The 27,672-nt window shown below is 40.4% G+C and overlaps 1 protein-coding gene across 3 annotated transcripts in view; it reads left to right on the top strand.

The window, feature by feature from the left end:
• Positions 1 to 27,672, top strand: part of EPM2A (EPM2A glucan phosphatase, laforin) — a 99,482-nt gene that overhangs the window by 68,426 nt on the left and 3,384 nt on the right. For 2 of the 3 annotated variants that reach the window (XM_045805285.2, XM_045805286.2), the window contains one exon: positions 20,668 to 20,909. The exons of the other annotated variant lie outside the window; for it this stretch is intronic. In XM_045805285.2, the coding sequence (XP_045661241.1) occupies positions 20,668 to 20,909 (242 nt within the window). The remainder of the gene's footprint in view (positions 1 to 20,667; positions 20,910 to 27,672) is intronic. 3 annotated transcript variants of the gene reach the window in all.

Genomic DNA, 27,672 nt, shown 5'->3' with positions numbered 1-27,672 from the left:
TAATATTCCATTATATAAATATACCACATCTTCTTTATCCATTCATCTGTCGATGGACATCTGGGCTCTTTCCATAGTTTGGCAATTGTGGACATTGCTGCTATAAACTTTGGGGTGCAAGTGCCCCTTCGAATCACTTGATCATATGGTTTTTGTCCTTTCTCTTATTGATGTAACGTATCATGTTGATTGATTTGTGAATATGGAGCTCCCCTTGTATCCCAGGAATAAATACCACTTGATCATGGTAAATGATTTTTTAAATTTTTTGTTGGATTTGATTTGCTAATGTTTTGTGGAGGATTTTTGCATCTATGTTCATCAGAGATATTGGCCTGTAGTGCTCTTTTTTTGTTGTGTTTCTGTCTGGTTTTGGAATCAGGGTAATTCTGGCCTCTTAGAATGAATTTGGAAGTTTTCCTTCCTCTTCTACTTTTAGGAAAAGTTTGGTAGAATTTTCCTATGAAGCCATCTGGTCCTGGACTTTGGTTTGTTGGGAGTTTTTTGATCACTGATTCAATTTCATTGCTGGTAATCAGCCTGTTCACGTTTTCTGTTTTTTACTGCTTCAGTTTGGTAGGTTATATATTTCTAGGAATTTACCCATTTCTTTTAGGTTGTCCAAGTATTGGCATATAATTTTTCATAATCTCTTACAACTCTTTGTATATCTGTGGTGTTGGTTATTTCTCCTCTGTCATTTGTGATTTTGTTTATTTGATTCCTCTTTCTTTCTTTTATCTTTTGTTTGATGCATGTGGCTAGAGGTTTATTAATTTTGTTGATCTTTTAAAAGAACCAGCTTCTGGTTTCATTGATGTGTTCTATTTGTTTATTTATTTATTTATTTTGAGTTTCTAAATAATTTATTTCTTCTCTAATCTTTATTATTTCCTTTCTTCTGCTTGTTTTGGGTTCTGTGCATTTTTCCTTTTCTAACTCCTTTAGCTATAAAATTAGATTGAGACTTTTCTTGCTTCTTGAGGTAGGCTTATATTGTTATAAACTTCCCTCTTAGAACCGCTTTGGCTGCATCCCAAATATTTTGGACTGTTGTGTTTTCATTTTCATTTGTTTACATGTATTTTTAATTTCTTCTTTGATTTCTGGGTTGGCCCATTCACTGTCTAGTAGCATGTTATTTAATCTCCAAGTATTTATGCCCTTTCCAGATTTTTTTTTTTAAGATTTTATTTATTTATTTAACAGAGATAGAGACAGCCAGCGAGAGAGGGAATACAAGGAGGGGGAGTGGGAGAGGAAGAAGCAGGCTCCCAGCGGAGGAACCTGACGTGGGGCTTGATCCCACAACGCTGGGACCACGCCCCGAGCCGAAGGCAGACGCTTAACGACTGTGCCACCCAGGCGCCCCCCTTTCCATATTTCTTATTGTGGCTGATGTTTAGTTTTAAAGCATTGTGGTCAGAAAAGATGCATGGTATGACTTTGATCTATTTGAATGTGCTGAGACTTATTTTGTGGCCTAATATATGATCTATTCTTAAGGATGTTCTATATGTACTTGAAAAGAATGTGTAGTCTGCTGTTTTAGGGTGGAATGTTCTGAATTTATCTGTTAAGTCCATCTGGTCCAGTGTGTCATTCAAAGCTACTGTTTCCTTGTTGATTTTCTGTTTGGATGATCTGTCCATTGATGTATAAGTAGGGTGTTAAATTCCCCTACTATTATTGTATTACTATCCATTAGTTCCTTTATGTTTGTCATTAACTTTTATGTATTTGGGTGCTCCCATGTTGGGTGCATAAATATTTACAATTGTTATATCTTCTTGTTGGATTGTCCCTTTAATATTACATAGTGTTCTTCTTTGTCTCTTGTTACAGTCTTTGTTTTAAAGTCTGTTTTACCCAATATAAGTATCACTACTCCAGCTTTCTTTTGAGTTCCATTGGCATGATTATTTTTTCTCCATCCCCTCACTTTCTTTTTTTTTTTAATTTATTTTAATTTATTTTTATTTTTTATTTTTTTAAAGATTTTATTTATCTATTTGACAGAGATAGAGACAGCCAGCGAGAGAGGGAACACAAGCAGGGGGAGTGGGAGAGGAAGAAGCAGGGTCACAGCAGAAGAGCCTGATGTGGGGCTCGATCCCAGATCGCCGGGATTATGCCCTGAGCCGAAGGCAGACGCTTAACCGCTGTGCCACCCAGGTGCCCCCATCCCCTCACTTTCAATCTGCTTATATCTTTAGGTCTGAAATGAGTCTCTCGTAGGCAACATATAGATGGGTCCTGTTTTTTTTTTTTTTTTTCTTTTTATCCCTTCCATCACCCTGTGTCTTTGATTGGAGCATTTGGCCCATTTACATTACTTTAATGGACTAAATGCTGTTTACATCCAAAGTAATTATCAGTAGGTATTTATTGCCATTTTCTTACTTGTTTTGTGATTGTTTTTGTAGTTCTTCTCTGATCCTTCTCTCGTTCTTTTCTCTGATGGTTTGCTGCTTTTATTTAGTGTTATACTTGTATATCTTCCTCTTTATTTTTCAAGTGTCTATTGCTGGTTTTTGATTTGTGGTTACCATTAGGTTTGTACATGACATCTTCTGTCTATATTAAGTTGACGGTCACTCAAGTTTTTTTTTTTTTTTTTTTTAAAGATTTTATTTATTTATTTGACAGAGAGAGAGACAGCCAGCGAGAGAGGGAATACAAGCAGGGGGAGCGGGAGAGGAAGAAGCAGGCTTCCCGCGGAGGAGCCTGACGTGGGGCTCGATCCCATAACGCCGGGATCACGCCCCGAGCCGAAGGCAGACGCTTAACCGCTGTGCCACCCAGGCGCCCCGACGGTCACTCAAGTTTGAAGCTATTCTTTACTCTTCCCCTCTCTGCATTTTAGGTATATGGTGTCTTTACATCCTCTTATTTTATGAGTTCTTTGACTGATTTTTATAGATATACTTATTTTTTCTGCTTTTGTGCTTCCTACTTTTCTTTCTTTTACTTATAGTCTTTCCTTTCCATGCAGACAGTCCCCCTTAACATTTCTTGTAGGGCTGGTTTAGTCATCATGAACTCCTTTAGCTTTTGTTGTCTGGTAAACTCTCTCTTATTCTGAAAGATAGGATAGCGGCTATGCTTGTAATGATTAGAATGGAGTAAGAAGAGAGTCTTCTAGGGTTTGTAGAAGTTCTGTTTCTGAATTTGGGTGCTGGCTATATGGTTATATTCAGTTTGTAAAAAGATTTATTGAGCAGTCCACTTATGTGTATTTTTAATGTATATTATTTTCAATAGAAAGTTTTTAAAAGTTTGTGTACTCAGTCTTGTAATTACTTAAAAAAATTAACAGAGTGAAACAAATCCTAATGTGTTACAAAGATAAACAACCAAAATGACTTATAGCAACATTTCTTTTCAGTAGGTTCCATCAGAAAGGTTCCCGTTCAAAGTAAACAATTAGGGATGGTAAAATAAAAGGCAGAGAAAAAATTTTTTTTTTTTTTTGAAGTCCATTAACTGATTTTCAGTAGATCCACTTAAATTGTGTTTAGATCTCTGGTACTGTACTTATTTTGCTTGTTGATGTTTATCTCAAGAATGTGATAGGCCAAATGGTTGTATTTGTGAAAGTGCTTTCTGATGTTTGCTAAAACATGTTGGAAAAGCCAACGTAATAGCACTATAGCTTTTTATAGGTCATAAAAGAAACAAATAAAGCCTCTTAAAAGTATATTTGAAGCTTCATGGGTCCTAGTCAGGAAATGGAATTATTTAGTGTTTCAATAAAGCCATGGGACCATCCTCCTTTTATGTACCGTAAATATCACACCAGCTTCCTACTTTTAATATCAATGGGAAGAGGATGGATAGAATTTTCACGCCTGTAATTTGTGTTGGAAACAATAAAACATACATGAACGTTTTCTACAGCTCCCTTTGACCTATTTAATAAAATAACAGAATCCAAAATTATGAAAAATTTTTAAAAAGCTCTTGAGTAGCTGAGGGGCATGCTGTGGCAGGTGTGTTGGTCAATAGGGTGGCCATCAGTATTATTCGGGGCTCTCAGTCACTGCCAAACTCCCTCTTCTGTTGTGGTTACTTTATATTCATGACCATTCTTCTTCCTTTCCTTATGTAAATATAAAAAATCCACAACTTAATTCCTGATTCTGTTTGCTGGATAGAGAAGGCAATTCATTAATACATCACTCAATACTTCTTGCTGCAGACATCCTATGCATTGCTAGGCAGAGGTAAGGGCTCTCAGGGAAGCTTCCTTTACATTGATAGAAACAGGTGTTCTCTTCTAGTTGTCAAGTCAGCTCCCTTCTGAGAATCTCGGATAAGTGGTCCAAATTACATCTAAGAGGAAAATTCGCCCAAGCATAATTACTTTTCATCAGGGTGCCACAAATAATGAAAAGAATAGAACACTGGAAGTATATTGTAGTCTACTTAATCACCATCATTTTAAAAAGCTGATGTTGAATTCCTTACTTCAAGGCAAATTGTATAGCTTTGGTGGAAAATTAGGCATATTTTCTAAACACTAAATTATGTTTCTTCTAATTCACATTTGGCTAAGAAAAGCTGGCTAGTCTTTGTAGCAACGGAATATAAGAGATAAGGTTTGCAGCTGCCATTTCAAACAGTGCCTTTTTTGTGTTTTCTTTAATAGCTTCCTGTGTTTTTATTCATATTGAATGAATTTCTTTATCTTTCTTGGTAGGACAAATTTCATCAGGGCTGCTATCTATGCAGCATGTAGGCAGATGCCTTATATCACCTTGCCCCTCCATCTCCTATATCCCTCACCCCCACCCAAGAGTGGGACTTGTGGAGAGCAAGAGATTATTAGTATGGGTAGAAATTTTGCCCAGTGATAAACAACTATCTCACATCATGCCTAAGAAATCCTGAATTTTAGATAGCATCAGAATTTTAGATTGCATCTCTCTGCACTTAAGAGAAGTTCTAGAACTGAAAATCTTCAGTTGATGCATGATGGAAAATCTGAGACCAAAAACCTGGGTGTGACTATAAACTCAACCATTGATTAGATATGGGGAAGTTGCTTAAACTTTGCATAGCTTGGTTTATTCATCTATAAAATTAGGATAATAATGCCTATCCTATAAGAATCAAAGAGCCTTAAAAAAAACCTTTTTTCCCCCAAGACTGTACTTGATTAATAGTAGTAATTATAAACAAAAGGTGACATTTTGGGGAGGGTGTGTAGACTTTTGGGGAGATGGTGGGAGAAAGTGCCTATCATACATTAGCACCTTCAACCAGGGTGAAGGCCTTCAGGTCACCTTCTGTTTTCCCAGTTGCATTCTGTTTGTTTCCCATCAGCAGCTCTTCTTCTGTGATCCTTGCTGTTTATCCTTTCCAGCCAATTATGGAGAGCCTCCCACCGTCATAGCCACTCTTTCTTTCCTTCCCACATTGATCAATGTTTCCAAATGGGTTGATGGACTAGAAATGCCCATTCATAAAATGAGATTTGTCTTGATGATTAAGTTACTCTGGGCAGAGCTATGGGCTCCCCACTACATTATATATGTAAGGCAGGATCGGCAAGCTTTTCTGTAAGGGGTTGGGCAGTATGTATTTTAGGCTTGCTGGGTCGTATGGTTTCTGTGGCAGGTAGTCAGCTCTTTTGTTGTAATGTGAAAGTAGATCTAGGCAATATGTCATGAAATGAGCATTGCAGGGTTCCATCGAAACTGTATTTACAAAAAACAGGTGGTGAGCTGGGTTTGGTCCATGGGCCATTGTTTTCTGGGTCTCCAAGTCATAGAGATGAATCACACCGTACCAGAGTTTAAAGGGACACAACAACCGTGTAGTGCAGCTTTCCCGAAAATGTGCTCCAAAGAGCATCAAATGTTCCCTGGTCAAATATATTTTTGAAGTGCTACATGATTTTTCCCCTTCTTAGAGACTCACCAATGCATTAATATACTAAAGGCCCTGACTTTTTTCAGGGTTATAACATTAGTAATAGGAATGATAACTGAGGCTTTAATAGGGCTTACTGTGTGCCTGGAATGGTTCTAAATGCTCTGACATGTATTATTTCATCTAATCTTTCTGTGAGATATAGAGTACTAATGCCATTTTATAGTCGATGAAACTGAGGCTCTGGCAGGTTAATAATCTGCCCAAGGTATAACAGAATTCGTGGAGCTTGGGTTCGAAGACAGGCAGCCTGACTTCACAATCCGTGTCCTTGGCCGCCTTCGCCTCCACATAGCATCTGGACTTCGATGTGCAGTAAGTGCCGTGTGAGCTGAGAAGGTGCTGCTTTACTCCAGTTCTCTCAGTTTATGCATTAGAAAAGTGAGGTCTAGAGAGATTCCAGTGACTTTGCAAGGGTCACAAGCATAATTAATAACTGAGATAAGTCTACAAATCAATTAAATCACTGCTTGTCACTTGAAGAAATGCTTTAATTAATTCTTTATACAGACAGAAAATCCTTTTAAAAATGAGTAATCACCTCTAATTTCCTTTTTCCAATTCAGGTTTTTATAGCCAGTTCCATTCCAGTGGGGTAAATGTTTGATTTTTAAAAAGTGGAATTATTTTCACTTTTAAAAAAAATGGGATAGGCAGATCTTTATATCCAGCTCTCACCTCTCTCTCAAGCTCTAAATTAGCATTCCCAAGACTCAGTGAAGAATCACTTGGGGTCCTTGGAAAAATTGATGCTGAGCCCCACCCCACAACCTTAGAAATTGTTTTTTTTTTTTTAATGTTATTAGTTACCATACAGTACTTCATTAGTTTTTGATGTAGTGTTCCATGATTCATTGTTTGTGTATAACACCCAGGGCTCATTGCAATACATGCCCTCCTTAATACCCATCACTGGGCTAACCCATTCAGAATTTTTTTTTTTTAAAGATTTATTTATTTATTTGAGAGAGAGCACATGCGTGAGAGGGAGTGGGGGGAGGTGCAGAAGAGAATCTTTAAGCAGACTCCCTGCTGAGTGCAGAGCCTGACATGGGGCGTGATCCCACAACCTATGAGATCATGACCTGAGCCAAAACCAAGAGTCAGATGCTTAACCGACTGAGCCACCCAGGTGCCCTGAAATTCTGTTTTTTAATTTTCATAATTTTTAAAAATTAAAAAAAAATTTTAAGCTTTTATTTATTTGAGAGAGAGCGAGCAAGCATGAGTAGGGGGTGGGGCAAAGGGAGAGAGAGAGAGAAGCAGATTTCCCGATGAGTAGGGAACCCCACGTGGGGCTCCATCCCAGGACCCTGGGATCATGACCTGAGCCGAAGGCAGACACTTAACTGACTGAGCCACCCAGGAGCCCCCGAAATTCTGTTTTAATTGAGGATCTGACCTAAGTATTTCTAAAGATGTTTCTAAGAGATTCTAGTATGTATCCAGGGTTGTGAATCACTGCTCTAGAATCACATTTGTTATTGTCTACTAAATTTGTCTATCTACATTAACAGGTAACATTTAAAATACTACATGGAATGAAACAAAACTTATGTGGGCCATGGGTTGTAATTAATAAAAATGTGACCACAGTCCAGGCATGAATGGAACTCTATTATTGCAGATAAATTGTGCCGGTGGCTATAATATTCAATCAGTTTTATGTGAGTGGGACCTTTAGATTGACATGCATAATGTAGACAGCTATTTAGGAGATTGACTTATATGGGTTAATGACTGTAAGAAGGGGAAGAGAGAAGAATTAAAGTTTCCTGGCTTAGATGTTTGGGCAGCTGTGGGATAATTTACAAAGACCAAGAACACTAGAGGAAAAGTCGGTTTGTGGATGGGAAGCAAAGAGTGGAAGACGGTGAAGATGAGGTCAGTTGGTACTTATGGGACGTTGAATGGAGGATTCTAGTAGGGCACTGAGGTCTGAGCTGGAGGCAACAGTTTTGGAATTCACCAGCATGTAGATGGCAGTTGTAGATGGCCGTGTATATTAGGGAGATGACTTACAGTCTGGAACTCTGCAAAGCACTCACACTTAAAAGGCTTATAGAGGACACAGGATTTATGAAGGAGACAGAAGCATGGTAAAAAATAAACTGGGTGTATGTGTGGTAATGGAAGTGATCAATAGGATAAATGCTACCACCTAGGGATGTAATCTGGAACGGAGATAGAACTGAGATAGGAATACATTAAATTGTGTTTTGTATCAGTTTTGCTAGGTGGGACTTGATGGGTGTTGGACTTCTGACACCAGACTGACTTCTCTTAATGGGAGCCTATGGGTGGTTCATATTGCTTGAGGGACATATACTTTATTATTTTTTTAATGATTTTTTATTATATTATGTTGAGGGACATATACTTTAGATATCAGATATGTGTTGAAAGTTTGGAATCCAATCATTCTCCATACACTTAAGCCCAGTTGTAAAATACAGAATAAATATCTTCAGAATTCTTGAAAAAAGTCTAAGCACTTGCATAGCACAAGGTGGAGATGACAATGTCCTGGGCTATGAAACATGGAAGAGGCAATTTTAGCTTAGAGAAGTTGAGGCCAATTTCTGGCAATTAAGCACTTCAACGAGTGCTCAGTGGAATGGACGATCTTAACTAAAACTGTATTGTGAAGGTCTTGCCAGGACAAATGAGCTGCCAATAGGAACGTCATGTTACTGAACGCACTCTCTCCATGACTAAGGTTATTTAGGATTACCAATTTAAATATGACCATTTTGGTTTGGGTATGATTGGGACTTAGCCTGTGTGTGAATTGTATTAGACTCCATGTCTGTTTAAGATCCTTCCTAGTTAGGGATAACATAAGGAGATGAAGTGTCACTAATTCCTGGCCTCTTTTCCCATAGCTACGGATCTTTAGGATCTCCGGGTAACTTAAAACAGAGGCCTTTTTGATTTGCATATCCTTAGGAGGGTTTACTGGCTATCGTGCCTTCTCGCTATACATTGTGAAATGTACTGTTATGTGCCCTGACTTCAGGCTGAATGAAAGAAGCAAAATGTCCCAGGGATTTTGTAGGTCTCAACATTAGAATATTTGTGGTTTAACATCTCTCCTGTTCTTACCATCCTAACTACTAGCATCTCATAGGGGAAGAGGAGGTGTTTGTTTGTCCTTCTGGAACCTTACCTAATTTCTAACACCCCTGGCTGCAACACTGCTAATGGCCTCAGAGTTTTCAACCATTTAATTCCCTTGGTACCCCATCAATTTCAAGTCTTATGTGAATTTTCCCTGATTTTCAGCATCTTATTTGTAAAAAATCTCCAACTACATTTTAAAAAGATAACACAAAAGGAAATTGTAGGTCTCTATCAAGAAGCTGATGAGCACTGTAAAAAAGGAGAAAAGAGGAATGTTTTAGAGCCAAGGAATGTTGTTACATAAGACAGTCATTTGGCTTCTTGCAGGTTCTTCACTGGGAAATCAAGAAAGAGGGCTAAAGAGATCTTAAAATGTTCTGTAATTAGAATGTAAAAAAATAGCATTCTCTCTACATGGTTAATAGTAGGCCTCTAATACTAGCATCAGGAGTAGAGAGAAAATGCTCGTCTTTCTGTTTGTTCTAGCAGGACAATCTTGTTTCACTTACTCATCAGTGTGCCTGAATACTGATGTGCTGAGTACTGAATTGTAGCGAACCATTGTGATATATAATACAATAATGATCGTATTTAGACTGAGTACCATTCGGAGAGTACTGCTTGCTACAAGGGCCAGCAGCCTTGGTACTACCGGGGAGCTTGTGAAAATGCAGAATCTTAGGCTCCGTCCCAGATTTACCGAATCACTCTCTGCATCTTAAGCTGATCCCCAGATGATGCGTCTCCACATTAATATTTGAGAAGCTCTGGTCTGGATGAATAATAATCGTACAACTACCCCACGCCTTTTTTTTTTTTTTTTTGGTCAAGAAAACTATAGTGAAAACACCTGTCGTGTTCAAAGTACTGAATAGAATTTTTTTTCATGCTAGGAATTCCTTGTATTTTAATTAATCAGATGATTGGTTGGCAATGAAGAATTACTGTAAAAAAGAAGAAAAATGAGTTTTTTTCATTTGCTGTCATGTGTTTTAAATTCTTTTTTTGTTCTAGAGCTGAAATAAAGACCCACAGGTATAAAAAAATAAATTTAATAATATCTCTTTAGTGAGTTGATTAAATAAATAAATCAGTTTCCTGTGTACCACTTTGTCTACAGTGGATATTTCCTTGATATGAGATAAATCTAGTTGATGGTCAACTTATTCTGAGTACAAAGTTCTTACGTCAAAAACCCTATGTTACTAACATTTTTTAATGGAAATAATGATTTGAATGGAAAACTGAAAGGAAGCTTGAATAGTTTGATATCATCAAGCCTGTAAGCATGTGGATACCATTAGTATAATGCCTGGTATATAAAATGTTGGTTAGTCTGAAACTTGTAAAAATACATAGTAAACAAACTTAGAGAGCTGTAGGCTTCACTGAAGGCAGACCTGGTTAAGAAACTATAGATTATAATATCACATTAGTAAACTTGGAGTCATTTTTGACTTTTCACTGTCCCTCCACTCTTTCATCTAATTCATGTGCAAATCCTGCTGGTTCTACTGCTAAATTTTGAGTTAATCTACTTTTCTCTATCTGCACCAATAGCTGTATTCCAAGCCATCACTATCCCAAAGGTCTTCCTTTTTCCTCTATAGTTTCTGCTCTATCTTCTGCCCAATCCATTTTCCACTAATAGCTAGAGTCACCCTTTCTTTTTCTTTTTTTTATTATATTCTTTTTTTTATTATATTATGTTAGTCACCATACAGTACTTTCCTGGTTTTGATGTAAAGTTCCATGATTCATTAGTTGCGTATAACACCCAGAAAAATGCTAAAACAAGTCCATGTGACTCCTCTACTTAAAAACCTGTCACTGCTCTTTCATTGCATTTGTACTGTTATACAAATTCCCTAGCACGTCAGTGAGGCCTGACAGAGTCTTCTCACTGTAACTCATGCCATGCTCCTTTCTTGCTCTTTCTAGGCTTCTCTCAGGTCCTAAAGTCTGCCTCACTCTTTCTCGCCATAAGAACATTAAATGTCTCACTCCTTTTCCCACAACAGGTCTTGTTTTAATGTCACCTTTTCAGGGACCTTCCTGACTGTCTTATCTGAAGTCTGGCTTTCCTGTGATTCTCTATTTTAACTCCCTGTTTATATCCTCAGTAGCACATTACAAATAAATTTTATACATTTTGCATATTTATTCGCTCACTGCCTGTCTTCCTCAAAGAATGTGACTTACCTGAGGGCAGACCTTGACTGTCTTGCTCACCATGGATTGTTGAGTGCCTGGCAAAAAGCAGGCATCCTTACGTATTTGTTAAATAGGTGGAATGACTTTAAAACCAAATACAGAAAAAAAATATTACATTTAATTTTTAATTACTTCCTTGATCTTCAGTGGTTCCTAGTTCATTATGCAAGTGATTAATTTTAAACAAATCCTTTCAAGTTCATTATGTGAGAAAGTATTAAACGTGACATTTTAGGCTTTCAAGGAGTGCTCAGCATTGGAAACAAAATTAACATGCCAAGAGGCTATTCTAATAGAACATTTTGTTGAAATTTGTATCACAGTAACCAGCCGAGGCTGCTTAGCCTAGTTATTTGCCTCAGTCTTTGTGTTACCTTGACTGACTTTAAGAAGGTGAAGTATGCCATTTGCCTTATTTATTGCTATAATCTGTCAATGTGGCATATAAACTGAATTTCAGGGCAACAAATGCTCAAAAACCAAGAAAGCCAAACTCTCTTGGACTCAGAATCTTTTTTTTTTTTTTTAAAGATTTTGTTTATTTATTTGAGAGAGAGCATGAGAGAGAGCATGAGTGGGGTGAGGACATAGGGAGAAGAAGACACCCCCCCCCACTGCACCCCCCCACTGAGCAGAGAGCCTGACACAGGGCTTGATTCCTAGAGTTTGGGATCGTGACGTGAGCCTAAGGCAGACGCTTAACTGACTGAGCCACCCTTGGACTCAGAATCTTAATAAGTTGTGAGTCTGAAGACTGTGCTCTTACACATTTCAGGTGATTCTCCATTGAGATCCATTCTCTGAAAGCCAAGCAAAGAGGTCCAAGACTGTATTGTATTTATCAAAACTAGGTATCTAGTTCTAAAGTTCAGAACTTCAGAACTGAGTTATTAGATTAAGAAGGAAGCCCAAATAGCACAACCAGGGGCCTGATGATCTCATCTGCCATGTTGGAGATGCTCAAGTGATGGACTGAAGGACATGAGTCAAGGAGTGAGAGTGGGTAGTAGTCCTATTGTATAAGAGGACAACTGGGATGCCACAGTCAAAAAAGTTAATTGTAGAATTTCAGAGATCAGGATGAAAGGTGAAAAATATCTATTAAAGTGTTTTACTTTGGTATCCCTGATGTATGGATATTGGAAGAATCTGGATGATTGGATATTATATATTTTAGGTCTGCATGTTTAGACTTCGTATTAGTTAGGGGCTGCACTAACGAAGTGCCACAAACTGGGGTGGCTTTTAAACAACGGAAAATTATTTTCTCAGTTCCGGAGGCTAAAAGTTCAGAATCGATGTGTTTACAGGGTTGATTCATTCTGAGGGCTTCGAGAGAAGGATCTATTCCAAGCCCTTCTCCTTGCCTTGTAGGCAGCTGTCTTCTTTTATCCTCACATCGTCTTCTCTCTGTATGTGTCTGTGTCCGTATTTCCCCTTATAAGAATGACAGGCGTACTGGATTAGAGTGTACACTAATGGCTTCATTTTAACCTGATTACCTCTGTAGAGACCCTGTCTCCAAGTGAGGTCCCATCTAAGGTGCTGGGGGTAGGACTTCAACATGGAAATTTTGGGGAAATGCAAGTCAACCTGTAACAGACCTTGATAATTATTATATGGCATTTTTAATATAGAAAATAAAAACATATGTCAAAAATATTTGCTTCATGAGGCTATAAACTATATAGCACATCCCCCCAAAAATCTAAGAAACTAATTTTACCTGTGGAAATTAGCATATGCTGTCTATATACTATAGTCTATAACCTATAAGCTAACTATGAGAAGACTATTTTTTAAATGAAGAAATTGGTATCACTCTCTAAATTGAAATTTGTCTTTGTGCAGTCATTCAGCCTTAAGTGGAGTCTTTGGGGAGAAGTTTGGTATTAATAACATAACACTTAACACTAGAAGACGGATTTTTAGCAGAAGGGTTTACATGTGCTAATGAAGCTTAGAGCTTACTGGAGGTTGATTTTAACATTTTTCTTGCTTTCCCACTAATGAGATCTAAATGACAGGACTGATAGACTTTTTTTTCTTTACCCATTATTTAAAAGCCGGATCACATTTTAATTTCACATTGATTTGCCCATAAAATATTAAATAAGGTAAATGCAACAAAATTATCCAACTTAGGAAATGTGCTAATTTTTTTTTTTTTTGCTCCTAAATCATTAGCTGGGTTTTATAAAGAATCTCAGCAAAATCCATTTTTTCCCTCTTTGAAATGGAGCTGTGTTTTTATGGCTAGGAAGAAGGCATTGCCTTAGATAGTTGTGGTCTCTTGGGGTGATAAGAAATAAACAAATCCTATATTCATACCCTGATCCCATCATCCTGTGTTTCCTAACTTTTTTTCCTTATGGACAAAATATGATGCTAATTTTCACCTTCAGGAAAAGGTTATTCTGCCATTTTTCAAGGCCATTAGTGGTAGAATTTGAGATCTGGAGTCCATACAATGGGCTTATTTGCTGATATCTTCTGTTTTTCCCATGCCCCCTCCTCCTGTCAAAACCCGGTGGTATTTTTTGCAAATGCTCGGATGCTCATTGTTTCTGATGTACTCAGTATTGCCAGTAAGGCCTCCTTTGACCGACAGCTGAGATGGAACAAGTGAGCTCTGATTCATACACTTCACTTGCTGTTGTAACGTGGGCCTGGGCCGACAGGTGAAGCGAACAGTGGAGTATTGTGGTGGGATTACCTGGAACCACAAATCCAGATTCACCCAAATGAGTGAAATTGATTTTGATTTGCAGTCCGACGAAGTAAGGTTCCAGAATGTCAGCCATCCATCCCCCCTCCCCAATCGGCAACCCCCCCCACCCAGTCTTTAGCTAATATTGTAATATTAGTAGGATAGATTTTATTTAAATACAATTTTGTTGAGTCATGGTGGCAATAGCCAAACTCAATAAACCTTTTATCTGCAAAAGTACATTCATTTTTTTTGCCAAAGTACATTCTTAATGAATATTGCTATATTAAATATTTGTCATGACTCAGAAGTAGATTTAGTTTTAACTTTTTAGAAGATGCTACCCATTAAACACATAGACACACATCGTCATAGCTACTCTTTCCTAACAGATAGTTTCCCATTCCACACTCTCTGTCTGGGAATCATTTTTAGTCTTGAAAGTATTTTTGGAGAATGGTAAGGACCTAACTCTTATGTGCGTGTCTAGCGCTGAGCAATCCATGCCCTCCCATAGCCATAATTTTTGCTGCTATTGAAAGATATTGAGATCTCTATACTAAATTTCTACATGTTTATTGGGATCGCCCAGGCTAGTGGTTTTGGAATCTGGCTGCATATGTAATATATATAACCTGGTTAATTTCTTGAAAAAAAAAATCCACAGAATCATAGACCTCACTCCACAGCCACTTAATGACTACCTTTAGGACTAGATGTTGGTAATACAAGTTTTTATAAAACTCTTGTGGCTTGAATGCAGAGTCAGGTTTGGGAACTTCTGGGTTGACTGGGTGTCAATACCCATTAGGTGCAGCGGTTTCCTCTGACCTTTTCAGATAATCTATAATTGAGCTGCCAGAAATCTGATGTAACTCATGACCAGTAGTGAGCTGTTCATAAAGTAATTCTCTGGAAGTTTTACAGTATAATTTATGATATAATTGTGAGCTATATATTTTTTATTTTCATTATTATATCTTTGAAGTTTGGTATGTCTTGCATCGAAACTACCTTTACAGAGGATTTTTATTCCCTGAATCCCATATTTCAACAAGCTTCTTTGTACCTAAAAAGATCCAATTTTTAAAATTGTTTAAAGTATCATCGATGCCAAAAGAAGATTAAAAGTAGGATGAGATGAGTAAAAATTGATTTTGAATGGATAAATACAAGTCTAATTACTATTTAGAAAGTACATCATGCATCTTATTACCTTCAATGTATCATGTAACTAGAAATATATCACCTATTATTAGAGACAACAAGCTGAAATAGGATGCATATAAAGGGCACATTAGCTGTCTGAGGAAGCAGGAGCCATTGATTTGTGTGTTTCCAACAAACTCAGTCCTTTGGCTCCACATCTCATGTAACGGTTCAGTACGATTTACTTTATAACTTTAATTCTCTGTTCTTCAACACAGCACTTGTCAGAATTTATCTTTAGTGATCTATCTCCTAGCTTCAGCACATCTTGCTTAACATATCAGGAATTTAAGAATTTATACTCATTTCTTAAATATGGACTCTGACTTGTGGCACTTTTAGAGGAAGAATTGTTATGAAAAAGTTAGAAATACCTGATTCAGAGGCTAGTGTTTATATGTGTGTGGGAAGTGTGTATTTCAAGGGCTTATTTCCATTAGAAACTTGATGTGGGAAATGTACCAACTTTGGGCCTGTTTCCCTTTGACTTGTTCTGAGTTCCCTGAGGTCCCCGGTTAGTAGAAATACACTTGAAGACCAGGGCTGAATGAGATGGTGGAGTAAACACCTTTTTTCCCCCTCCCCCAGTAACACCGTGTGATTCTACATACTGACTCTGGTTTGGCATTCTGATTTCTTATTTTGTCTGATTTGCTCTTTGTGTATATGTCCATGAACTCTTCTTTTGTCTTTATCCAAACCTTGCATGCCAGCCACTTCATTTGGCATTTATTCTCTAGCTGCGTACCAAGTGCTGTGCACTCCAAGAGGGCAGTATTCAGGAGAACTCTGGGTAACGTCCGGGACTTAGCTTGCCTGTCGTGAACATTCCTTTTAACATTTTGCCGGTCCACTTCAAAATTTTACCAATAAAAATCCATTGTAGTTCAGAAAGTTATATTTCTTGGTCATATCACTGGGGTGTCTACTGCCCTCTTTTCCGGCTCCGGATACTTCAGTATGTTCAGTTAAACCCCACAGCATGGTATGGCAGCCCACCCCTGCTGCCCGCTAGGCATCCAGCAGGGAACTGGAGGAGAAATCTTTAAGGGACAATGGAAGGAGGGATGGAGCATTTAGATAGAGCTGGTCCGGGCTCTCACTCAACAGCCAGAGCGAGGGGCCAGTGACCCAGGGTGTGTGTTGTGTCCTTTCCATTCCTGTGAATGCTGAATACTCAGCTGACAATGTCCTGGTCAAAACACATCTCTTGAGCACTCTCAAACTGTCCCTGCTAATGATTTGTCTGTCAGCCTACTGGCCTAATGGGATATCTGAGAATTCTTTAGGGTCAAGAATGAAGTGAAAGGCCTTTGGATCCCATGCTCATCTTCACAACACCATTAAGTCTTTTCTGTGTTTTAAATATTCTCTTTATGTTAAATTTTATTGCCTTTATTTTTTCCATAATCACCTTCAATAGCCCATAAGAAATGTTTAATAACCTATTAGACTTAGAGCCCAAGCAGCAATAAAAAATTGGTTTATCTTCTCCTGGAGGGTAAGTAGGATTCAAGTTTTAGGTGATGTCAGATGTTGAACGATATTTTCATTGAGGATGGATAATACCCATATTTGGGGATTAGTCACTTGGTTTCTCACATTAGCATTAACGATGACAGCAACAACAGCCAAAAGGAAAAAAAAAGGAACCAAAACACAAAAGCAAGCTAGATTCCATTTAAGAAAATAGGGAGAGTATTCTAAACTCTGCAGCATTCTAATGAAGGATACACAGAACAATAGGAAAATTATCTGAATAGTCAGGACAATACAAAATAAATTACTAAAATAAGTAAATTATAACAACTAGACATAAACACCACTTGCATTTATTGTACATCCCCTGGTATCAGTCCCATTCAAATACCTTATTTAATTATATTTACTTTCTGCAAACTAGTTATTTTTAGACCCATTTTAGAGAGGAGCGCACCAAAGGCCTAGAGATGATAAATAACGTGGCCTAATGTCAGACAGTTATTACCAATGCTTTAAAAATGATCATGTTGGGGCGCCTGGGTGGCGCAGTCGTTAAGGCGTCTGCCTTCGGCTCAGGGCGTGATCCTGGCGTGCTGGGATCGAGTCCCGCATCGGGCTCCTGTGCTGGGAGCCTGCTTCTTCCTCTCCCACTCCCCTGCTGTGTTCCCTCTCTCGCTGGCTGTCTGTCACATAAATAATAAAATCTTAAAAAAAAAAAAAATAAATAAAAATGATCATGTTATGATTGGCATTTTTTCTTGCTTGTGTCTAGTACCCTTTCCATTACACACCACTTCAAATGTTGTAGTGCTATTCAACTTTGCAATATTAGACTTTTGCTTCACTCTCTAGGCTCTCTCTTTCTATGCATACATACATACATACATATTTTAAAATATGACATGGAATACCGTATTATCAGAATGACATCACTGATGAGCCACAAACTGTCAGATACGTTGGTCTTATTCCTGCCCCATATTCCCTTTCTTCCTCCATATAGTAAGGAGTTCTGTTCCACTTTATTCCCCTAAACCAGGGTTTCTTCATCACAGCATTATTGACATTTTGGCCTTGATAATCTTTGTTGTGGGAGCTGTGCTGTGCATTGTAGATGCTTAGCACCACTCCTGGTCTCAATCTACGAGGTGCCATCAGCACCACCCGATGTCATCCTCTAAAATGTCTCCATAATCATTGCCAAATATTGTCCCCAACTGAGAAGGACTGCTTTAAGCCCAATATGAAAGTAACTGAATAAAAGTGTAATCCCTGTGCTCAGCTTCTTTCCTGCGCATTAGGGACTTTGAGGAATTAATTACTTAGGCATTGTATTAGAACAAGTCAGATTACACTGTGGGAACAAACAGTGTCAACATGGTTTAAGTCAAGGAGCCGCTGGCTGTCCAGGGCAGCTGGCCTCCCAAGGTAGCTTACCGTTCTAAGCTACTTTGGTCTTCTAACGGCTCAGTATCCACATGTGCTTCCATGGTCATCATAGCAGGGAAAGCCAGAGCATAGAGCATTGTGCACGATGTCCTAAATATGTCCTTCTGGAAGGGACATGTTACCTCAGCTCACTTTCTAGTGACAAAAGTTGTCAGAGAGCTCTAACGTTCAGGCAGAGAAGTAGTTTAGTCCTCCATGCTTGAAAGAGGATAACTGGGAACACTGGTGAGCATCAAGTGATGTCTACCATCATCATTTATGAACTGTTGTCTGAGTGCTGTGTATTGAACCTAGTCAAGTTCTAGGTGACAAGATTCAGATAAAGTTGAAATAGAGTATTAGTTCTGGAGGAGCCCATACTTCTGGAGAGGAGGTACACATGTGAAATAATCAGTGAGCAAGACAATATATACCACCTGCAATAAGTTATAATAATTTACATTAAATTTATATATTATTTGGAAAATATTTGCATTTTTATGATGTTTGCATGGTATGTCTTTTTGGTTCTGGGGCCCAATTCCAATATGTGTGGGGGGAGAGGATTTCTCCATACATCCAACTGATTTTCTGGACACCAACTTGCTGTCTTACAATTCAACTCAATTCTGACCCTGTCTACCTGGAGATATCATCAGCTTCTGCAAGTTAAGAGTTCAGTCCTATAAGACTCTCTCCTTCTCTTCACTTCAGATGCCACATGCAAACAAGTTGTTACCGGTACTTCTGATGGACTGGTTATAAATCAGAGGTGCTATGACCCTTTCCTTTTTTGGGTTTGATTAATTTGATAGAGCAGTTCATAGAACTCAGGAAACATTTTACTAGATTACTGGCTTATTTTAAGAGGGTATAACTCAGGAACAGCCAGACGGCATAGATGCCCAGGGCAAGGAACGTGGGAAATGGCATAGAGCTTCTGTACCCTCCAAGGGAGCCCCACTCTTCCTGCATCGCCAACCTGGAAGCTCTTGGAATCCTGACCTTTTGTGTTTTATGGAAGCTTCATTACATAGAGAAGATTGATTAAATCATTGGCCATTGGTGATTGGTTCAACCTCCAGATCTCTTTCCTCCCGGAAGCCAAGGGGTGGGACTGAAAGTTCTGTCCTCTAGTCACAAAGTTGGTTCCCCTGACAACCAGCCCAACTGTAGGTGCTGTCCAAAAGTTACCTCGTTAAGGTAACAAACGACACTTTTATGGCTCTTTTCACTCAGAAAACTGTGTTGGAAACTGAGATGAAGACCAAATACATATTTCTTATTATAAATCATAATATCACAGTATGTCTATCTGTTTTTTTTTCTTAATGTACAATAAAATTTCATAAATCTTTCTGGTTAAAGGTATTCCTAGATGTTTTATAATTTTTTTAAATAGATTTTATTTATTTACTTGACAGAGAAGGAGAGATAGAGAGAGAGGGAATACAAGCAGGGGGAGTGGGAGAGAGAGAAGCAGGCTTCCTGCTGAGCAGGAGCCCAATGCGGGGCTTGATCCCAGGACCCTAGGATCATGACCTGAGCCAAAGGCAGATGCTTAATGACTAAGCCACCCAGGCGCCCCAATATAATTTTGTTTTTATTTTTGAATGAGATTCACCTCCACTTCCCCATTTCTACCTGGCTGTTGAGAGCACAGAGAGGAGCTGTTTGATTTTTGTACCTTTTCCCTCATCCAGATACCTTAATACTTTTAATACTTCACATAGCTTTTGTAATTGAATCTTTTAGGGAGTGCTTCTCAAGGTTTTGCACTGAACTAGCAGCATCAGTATTGCGTGAGTCTTGTTAGAAGTCCAAATTATTGGACTCTCAACCCAAATCTACTGACTCAGAAACTTTGAGGGTTGGGTCCAGCCTTTGGGATATTATAGAAACATACTTGAAAAAATATTGACAACATTTTCTTTTCTTTTCTCTTTTTTTTTGTTTCAAATCTATTTCTTCTTAACTTACAGCATTAGATGAAACATATAGGACAATGTTGGGTACTAATGGATATAAGCTTGACTTTGATTTTGTTTAAAAGAATACTGTTGTTTGTTAGTTTCTGGTGTTTAAAAGTTCTCCTACTATTTGAAATTTTTATGTAGAGTTTTAAACAGGAATAATGGCTGGTTTTTGCAAATGTTTTCCAGAATTTACTGATACAGTCATTGGAGTTTTGCCTTTAACTTGTTAGTGTTTGAAATATGTTGATGAGTTTCCTAATGTTGAACCATATATACGTTCAAAGAATAAATACAACTTAGTGGGCTTATTTTAATATGTTGCTAGATTTGGCTTGCTAATGCTTATTTCCTAGCATTTTCATTAATAGAATTATTTCCCTAAAAATGACACCACCAGTATTTTTTCTTTCAATAATAACGTTATTATATCAATAATATTGTTACACCATCTAATATTGTTACTGCAGCTTTTCCTGTGCTAGATTTAAAGGTTAATTGCATTTTATTACAATGTATTTTCTGCAGCTCCTCAGATCTCAAGCCATGACAATAACAATAATAATAGTTGCCTCTATATATTCTCATTAGAATTCTACCAAATATCTGGCTGGGTAGCTGCCCTCGTCAAGTGGAACATATAACCATCAAACTGAAGCATGAATTGGGGATTACAGCTGTCATGAATTTCCAGACTGAATGGGATATTGTACAGAATTCCTCCGGCTGTAACCGCTACCCAGAGCCAATGACACCAGACACCATGATTAAGCTCTATCGGGAAGAAGGCTTGGTCTACATCTGGATGCCGACACCAGATATGAGCACCGAAGGTAAGCATCAGAAGAATCTTGCTGGCTTCTTGTTGAATGTGTTTCAGAGAAGCCCTTGCTGTCCGTCCGTCTGTCTGCCTGCCTGTCTGCCTGTCTATCTACCTACCTACATACCTTTCTGTCTATAATTGAATGACTTAAATATGAACGATAGAAATGGAATCAGTATAATGTTTTAGATTTAATATATTTAATGTATTTTGGCACCTTGGCAAAGATTCTGTTTAACATGGCTCCTTTGATTTGTTTATTTATTAAGCGTATGTATTTATTGCGTATCTAATGTATGTGTGGCATTATGCTGGCAGCTAGGAATACAACGGTGAGGAAAAGCAGGCACAGCTCCTGTCCCCATGAAGCTTATAGTCCTAAAGGGAAGACACACACTCATCAAATGACCACAAATAGAAATTCACAACTATGATGACATTTTTGTTAGGAAGATACTGCTCTGAGAGCATGCACAGGCAAATCACATGTAGGAAGAGGGTCCAGGAAGGTTTGCTTGAGTAGATTTGAGCTAAGTCTGAAGGCTAGGGGGTGAGGTGGGAGAGAGGGTCCCAGCAAGAGGGCTGCCAGCTTGGGAAGTCTCTGCTGCCGGAGAACAGAGTGTTACAGGACCTGAAAGGCCAGTGTGGCTGCAGGTCAGGGAATGAAGGGAGGGAGTCTTGCCAATTTGGACCATAGTAAGGATTTTAGACTCTATCCTAAAAGCAGTAAGAAGCGGCTGAAAGGGTGGGAGGCTGGGATATGCCAAGATAACCTTTTTTTTTTTTTTTTTTTCCCTTCAGAAGTGCAGTTGGCACTGTGGACAGTGGATGGGAGATGGGCCCAAAGTGGATCTGAGGACCCCAGTTAGGGGATTACTGTAATAGCTGAAGTGGGAGATCGTGAGAGATTGCACAGCTAGGGGCAGGGTGGCAATAGCAAGGCTGTAGTGACAGCACAAATACTGGCCAAGCATGTCTTTGTGAAGAGGGGTTTATGACATTGGGTGCTGCTGGGGAAACGAGAGACAACTAAGGCATAGTTTTGACCTCCTAGCAAGAGGTGGTAAGAGAAGTTCAAACCTCATTACAACACAGAGAAGAATGTGATGTGAGGAAGGAGTCAAGTGTTCCTGGTGGGTTATGGGGCATGGAGGGGAGAACAGGGAGGCTGTATCAGGGTCATGGCATTTGAGGTGGACCTGGTTTTGACAGGTCAATGGGGAGGGAGGAAGGGCATGCCAGATGGAAGGAACAGCATAGGTCTAGGCGCAAGGCATGGGGTTTTACAGGAGTGCTCTGTGTTTCAGCTTGGTGGTCGAATAGGGTGCTTGCGGGGAAAGGAATGGAGGAGATATCTGAAGCTGAGAGCTCTTACACTAGTACCAACCAGCTGTCAGCAGGGGGCAGCAGAGAGCTGTGGGAATGGTGCAGGCTAAGGGAGTTTGGTGAACTGCTGTTCTGGGGGGAAAGGAGGAAGGCAGTTGCGCCTGGTCAGAAACGTCTCTACCATCAGTCCTCTGTCCCCCAAAGTACCTAATGTATCAGACACTCTCTTAAGCGATTTCATGCCTTACCTCGTTTAATTCTGACAAGACTCCAGGCAGATACATTTATCTCCATTTCACAGAGGAAGAGACAGGTACAAACATGTGAAGGAATATGGCCAAGGTCATAGGAGAAGAGACACAGCCTGGATTTGAACACAGGCACTCAGACTCAGAACACTGCTGCAGACGCTGTGCTATACACCTCTCCTTGCACGCTCCCACGGGCTCTTCGTGCACATGGTACAGACAAACACACCTGCGGTCCCTTGTAGTCATGACCACCTGGGGGGGGAGTTAGACACAGTCATGAGTGGCCAGGCAGGTAGCTCTGTCTCCCCAGAGTCAACAGTCCAAGATGCGGGTGGGGATGGAAGATCTCAAGGATCCTAGAGAGCCTGGACGTTGGCCACCTTGGCTGTTTAGGAATCTCAGGTGGTTTCAGGCTGGACTGATCCATCCCTGGGGAGGAGGTATAATTTTTTATTCCTGAAGGAAGAGAGAGTTTGGTTACTCCCCTTGGAAACGCTGATCCAAAGAAACTGGGTGTAGCCGTAAGAGCTCTGCTCGTTTTCAAGGAGAAAAAAAATCCCTTTACTTGCACAGCAGATCATTGGTTGAATCTAGGCCCACTGTAGTTGTGTTAACGTCTTTTTGGGGTCCCATCGCAGCCATAGCGTGGGGCACCTTCCACACTGAGGCAGTCTGGCAACACCTGTGACTGCAGAAGGAAAGTTCCCGAGTAGCTGTGTGATTTCGAGTGGGCTACTTCCTGCATTTGGAAAATGGGGTAATCATTTCTGCTTTACGGGATCAGAACAATAGAGTAAGATGATTGATACGAAAGTGCTTTGTTTCTCTGGTTTCAAAACAGAGAAGACTGTTAGGTTCACGTGCCTGTGGCTTCCAGAGAGCATTCTGAGTTTTGCTTCTTTGCTTCTGCATTGTTACCCATAGGAGTATAACGTGAGACAAAGCTTAGCATCGCCGACCTGCTAACTTTGGCATGCGTCCCGTTCCTTCCCTGCACTGATAACCGGAGGGCCCTGAGGACCAGTAAGCATTTGCTCGATACTTTGGGGTGTGCAGAAGCCCGAGGGAAAACTCCATCTCCAAAGGCGTACTGTAGTTGTGTTAAAACCTTTTTAGGGCTCCCAGGGTCACCAGGTCCCATCCCAGTCACCACAGGGGAGCACCTGCCACACTGAGGCAATCTGGCAACAACCATGACAGCAGAAGGAAAGCCCCCACTTGCAAAAGGCCAGACACTTAGACTAAATGAAAGCTTTCTTTGGTTCAGCATGACCAGGGGAGTAAAGGGTTAACGACCATTCCGAATGGTAGAGGAAGTTCTGACCAATAGATTCATCTGTGTGGCTGACAATATTAGCACAATGAACGTATAGATTAATTCAGCTGACTATTTTTGGAACGCTAGAGAAAAATCCATCTGGAAGTGTTTTGAGCTGTAGCATAATGCTGTCAGATAAAGTCTGAGAGAGAAGACAGTTTGTTAGGCCTGACTGTCACCCCCGGTTGTCACAGACCTGTTACAATCAATTGTACTATCGATCCTTACTCTTGTACATTTTGTCACATGCAGAAGAGTTAGTTAGGTTTTTTTCTTTCTTTTTTTTTTTTTAATTTTGGTTTGTACCTTTCACCTGAGACATGAAAAGCTCCCAAATCTATCACTCACCTGAAAAAAACCTAAATCTGTTAATTAAAATTCCGTTTTCCTTCATAGGAAGTACTCAGATTGTGTTTTGACCTCTGTCAGTGCAGTGCTGGTGATAACAAATGGTCTGCCCTTGCCTCCCAAAGGAGGGCGTGTGCTTCCCGGAGTCCCCAGCTACCCCTTTGTTGTGATAGTTGTCTCTGACCCAGCGCTGCGTGCGGATCTGCCACGATGCTGACATTGACCTTGGAGCCACGGCACGTGGCCTTGAGCCTCGTCGCCACCGCCCAGCTGCGTGATAGTGAGCGGGCTACTTCCTGCATTTGGAAAAATGGGTAATCATTTCTGCCTTACAGGGTTATAACAGTAGAACAAGACGATTGGTATGTAAGGACTTTGAAAACCACAAAGTTGGGACTGTATTTTTAGTCCCAAGTTCTTAAGTTTCTCCTGAAGGATGTACTAGATAATATGGACCTTATCTCTATTACATTGCAAAGGCAGAAAAGGAGATCCGCTCAAATAAAATAATAATATATTCAGCCTTAAATCTGCCTGGAGTAAAAAAGGAAGGGTGTGTGTTGGGGGGGGGGGGGCGTGCATATACGCACGTGTGTGTATGTTGGAAAGGCTGAAAGTCGGTCCAGAAATCATTTCTTTCAAGGTCAGCCTTAGGTAAAGGGCATCTTCAGGGCCATTTCCACTCCTCTCCCTGATTTCAGGCCCTAATGCCACAGCAGCATGTCCTTGTCCCTCTTCTCCCACCTTTGTTTGCTCAATGCATGCTTCAGGAAGCTTTTAATCATTCCGGAGTTGGATTAGCCTGGAACAGGTGTGGGCCACAAGTTAGATTGGAGGAGTCTAGTAGTGTCTCAGCTCTAATCAGGATTGTTGGATTTTGTTTCATTTTATTTTATATTCATGCACTTAATGAATGTTTACTGAGCATCTACTGAGAGCCAAGGCCTGTTTTAAATTCCAGAGTAAGAATCATAGACAGTGAAATGCTTTGTTAGACCTGCACAGGGTTGAAAATTTTCAACTTAGCTGTCAACAGTTAAAATTTGGAATGTTTTATATAAAAATTCTGGATTTCTGTCTTGCCTTTAGGTATTATCATTTTATGAATGGAAACCTTTTATCCAATTAAATTCTAAATGGAGCCTAAATATATGAAACATAAAAAATTAGGGGCTCTTGTTGACTCTGTGCAAGTTCTGATTCTGGGCACCCTCTTTTTATTCCTTGGTGGGTTGTGGATTAGCTCAGCTCCCTAGAATGGGTTTTCTAGCAGAGGCACATGACCCATTGAGGACAGAGAGCCCCTTTAGGGTGGGGCGGAGGGGCTCACCCCAGGAAGATGTTGCTCTCACCAGGATTAAGAGCAACAATGTGACCAGGTAGGTGGGGGGCAGAGACTAAGAATTCCGGCTGACAGCATGGCGGCCAGCAAGTACCACTGGCCAGGTAGGTGAGGGGAGGGCATTAGTGCAGTGGTTCAGACCAGAGGCTTTGGAGTAGTGCCGGCTGGGTTTCAGTGGCCGTGGGGGAATAACCTTGGTCAGATCTCCTTGCCTCAGTTCCCTCAGACACAATCTGAGGATAAAAATAGTACCAATCCCATCGTTGTTAAAAGGTGATTGCAAATGAACCATTGCCTGCAGGGTGCTTAGAACAGCACTTGGCAGGTATAAAGGGCTCAGTAAATGTGAGCTGCCATCCATCACAGCAGAGTGATTTATAGTCCCTAGAAATCAAAATAAGCAAGAGTTCCAGTGGAGACCAGGCTGAGGCAGGCGGGCATCCTGGACCACGTCCTTGTCCGGCGTCCTTTTTATGTTTTTTAAATATTTGTTTGATAGTTCTTAAGTGGGGTGGCTAAGTGATTCTAGGAGAAGACCACTGGGGGGTGAACCCTGTGTTTAAACTGGGAGCCTTCCGGAGCTTCCCATTGGCAGCTGTCCCTCACCTTCCAGGATTGCATGGCTGAAGTCATAGAATGCCAAGCTCACACATAGCCCTTTTCCACTTCTAAACTGTGTGCATGCCTCTTGAAGAATCGTTTACAGATAAAAAGGAAAGGGAGAGATAGTGCATCATTTGGGCCATTTGATGCAGACCTTCCTCAGGGAATCTGTGGCCAGAGAGCAGGTTGGGGGGGAGGAGGGGATCCTTATGGGTCCATGTGAACCCCGGTTTGGGCAGGTCAGTGACACTGATGCAGCAGAAGCTGAGCCCCAGTGGCTGGGACCCTGCTTCCAGAAGCTCCTACTGCACATGGCCACTGTGGTCTGTTTCTACACTGGGCATGTAATGAAAACCCATGTTAAAGATACTTCTCGGGGATAAAAAGTACAGTACAGGGAATAGAGTCCATAACCTTGTAGTAACGTTGTATGGTGACAGATGGTAACTACACTTATTGTGCTGAGCGTAGCATACAGTATAGAATTGTCGAATCCCTGCGTCGTACACCTGACACTAACACTGTATGTCCACTACATTTCAATAAAAAAGTCTTTTTTTCTGCTCATCTCCTGGCAATGTACTTCGTAGCTGGAGAGGTATCTGTAATAGGGAACTTGTCCTGGCATGCCAGCCGTGGCAGGAAGAGCCCAGCTTCCCAGTTTGATCAGTGGTCATTCCCTTCCCAGCTGTATTAGTGGGACTACACTTCTAACACCCTTACAGCAGGACAAAAGCCTTGCACATGGGAGGACCTCACCCATATTGGCAGGGTTGCTCAAACATTCCTTAGAAGTTTTGCGTCCTCTGATCTTCCGGCTCCAGTGGTGCATCGGCTACACAGTACTCTCCCTGAGACAGACGGTGAGATGTCTCTCTGGTACATAGGACCGTCTGCACTTGGTTCCGTTTCTGGGGCTATTTTACTGCCTCTGGGGGAGTGCCATGAGCACCTGATCGTGTGGCAGTAACCTCGGAGTACCCTGAAACCTAGTGAGGAAGTGCAAGTCAGTGGTAGGTTATGGCTGAGTTTGGACTCTGAGAAATCAAGTGGCACAGGGGAGCAGGCGGGGCTCCCCTTAGGTGCCCTCAGAGATCAGGCAGGGAACATGAACACAGGGTGACAGGCAGCAGGGAGATAGAGGCTGAGGGGTTGCAAAGCGTGTCCTGACCAGAAGCATTCCAGTTAAAAATGTCTGCACGGCTGTGTGGGACCTGTAGCTTGAGATACCTTGGTAGGACAGATGGATAGAGCACCGGCAGCAAAATTAGAGTATTATCTTGGCTTCCATGTAGATTTTCTGCTCCTAACTCAGGGAAGGGTTAGCATGTAGCTGAGGTAGACCCACCCGGTTGGAGTAGTTACTGAGAGGGCCTTCAAACCATGATGGGGTCTTGTAACCTCTGTCCTTCTAAGGTGCTGATGCCTGATTGCTGTGTGTTGTGTTGGCCCTTAAGTGGCATTTGCGTTTTAAAAGAGGACGTCTAAAGAGGGAAGTCTAAACTTGAGTGGCTCATGACCTCCTGGCTCCATTCCACCATGGAATTCTAAGCCTCAGGATCTGCAGTGAAATCATTTCAGGGGG

This window comes from Ursus americanus, chromosome 11 (genome assembly GCF_024610735.1).
Source record: "Ursus americanus isolate L20-20 chromosome 11, mUrsAme1.1.p, whole genome shotgun sequence".
Lineage (NCBI taxonomy): Eukaryota > Metazoa > Chordata > Mammalia > Carnivora > Ursidae > Ursus > Ursus americanus.
Note: the sequence above shows the minus strand (reverse complement) of the source record. Positions and strands in the feature narration are given on the sequence as shown.